Source organism: Octopus bimaculoides, chromosome 11 (assembly GCF_001194135.2).
Source record: "Octopus bimaculoides isolate UCB-OBI-ISO-001 chromosome 11, ASM119413v2, whole genome shotgun sequence".
Classification (NCBI taxonomy): Eukaryota; Metazoa; Mollusca; class Cephalopoda; order Octopoda; family Octopodidae; genus Octopus; species Octopus bimaculoides.
Window position 1 is genome coordinate 80,489,888 of NC_068991.1, and position 1,424 is coordinate 80,491,311.

A 1,424-nucleotide genomic window follows, 5' to 3' on the forward strand; every position below is an offset into this window, starting at 1 on the left:
TGCCATCTATCGGAATTCCGAGACATCGACGTTTCTAGCTCCTTAGTTGATATCAATGGGAAATACCTAAGAGTGGCAACTTTGGAATTTATGAAACTCGCTTTATTTACCAAGTGAATAAAATTGGGATATATTACAGAAAGTGTAATGATATTAATAAGTATTAAAAAGTAGCAACTCATTTCTGTACAATCACTTGATCTTGGTATGACTTCTGTTGATCCCTCTCTATTGCAAGTATTCGATTCAGATATCACACTCTCTCCTAGTCCATAGACCTATAGATCATTATAGCTACATATTACCTGCATTAATCTCACCAGACCAGTCAAGAAAAGAGCTGCACAAGTTTTCGCAGTTCCCCCTTCCCTTGATGAGTTTAATGAAAAAGAAAATAAGGAATTAATTTTTCAAAATGTAACTCACTTTTCTTCACTTTCACCTTGAAATATTTGAAAACTCTCCAGTTTCCAGTCGTCAGAAAATATGATATTAATAAGGTTGTCCGTTTCATCGTACTCTAAATCAACATATTGTAAATGTCCTACATCAGTTCGCGATATCAAGAAATGGACAAACTTTTCATCGGGACTTACTAAAGTATTGTGACTAAAAGAAATAATAGAGAATTGTAATTTACTTTAAATATCTGTGAATTATATAAATGCTTGAAAAAGAAAACGTTTGAGCAATGCAAGTGAGAAATTATGTTAAACATGTAAAGCAGTGTCAACAAATGAAAACAAAACGAAAATATATTGTAATACCTTACATGGGTTATTTAATTAGCCTATAATATTTCGGAAAAGATTCACCTTTACAAATAAAAGGAAGAAATTAATCAAAATGTCCGAAGACATGTGTTGTTACTGACAGGCCATTCTAGTGAGATCAGAAATGCACATATCGTCAGCCACTAAGGAACATGTCCAACTAGTTAAAGTCAAGCAACTGACATGCAAATCTGTGGTATTGAGAAGAATATTTGCTGTAGCCCATCTTTTATACCAAGACAAAACAATGTACATGATAATACTTCCATTCAGTTAAAATCAAAAACCATGAGAGCCACTGTCTAGTACTGCATTCGGGCATTTATTTATTGATTTATTATTATTATTATTATTATTATTATTATTGCCTTTGCACAGCTTCTAACGCTGGAGATGTACTACAGTGTCAGCTGTTAACTACCAGTGAACTAAGGTAACACCCCTTATTTTTCAAGCCCCTTCCAGAGTATTCGAGCGGTTCCAAGCAGTGCTGTTTTCTGCATGTGCTCCACCCTTATTGCAGCCCCTATTTGTTCCACGTACTTCTCAAGTTTTTTACTCACTGTTCCCAGGGCTCCGACAATTATTGGTATTACTATCACCTTTTTCATCGACCACAACTGCTTAACCTCCCAAGCTAACTTGTCATAT

At 34.7% G+C, this 1,424-nt stretch overlaps 1 protein-coding gene across 1 annotated transcript in view; it reads right to left on the reverse strand.

Moving 5' to 3' along the window:
- LOC106878519 (pancreatic triacylglycerol lipase) overlaps positions 1–1,424 on the reverse strand; it is a 20,812-nt gene that overhangs the window by 2,136 nt on the left and 17,252 nt on the right. Inside the window, exon 8 of the mRNA XM_014927747.2 lies at positions 427–609. Within this exon, the coding sequence (XP_014783233.1) occupies positions 427–609 (183 nt within the window). The remainder of the gene's footprint in view (positions 1–426; positions 610–1,424) is intronic.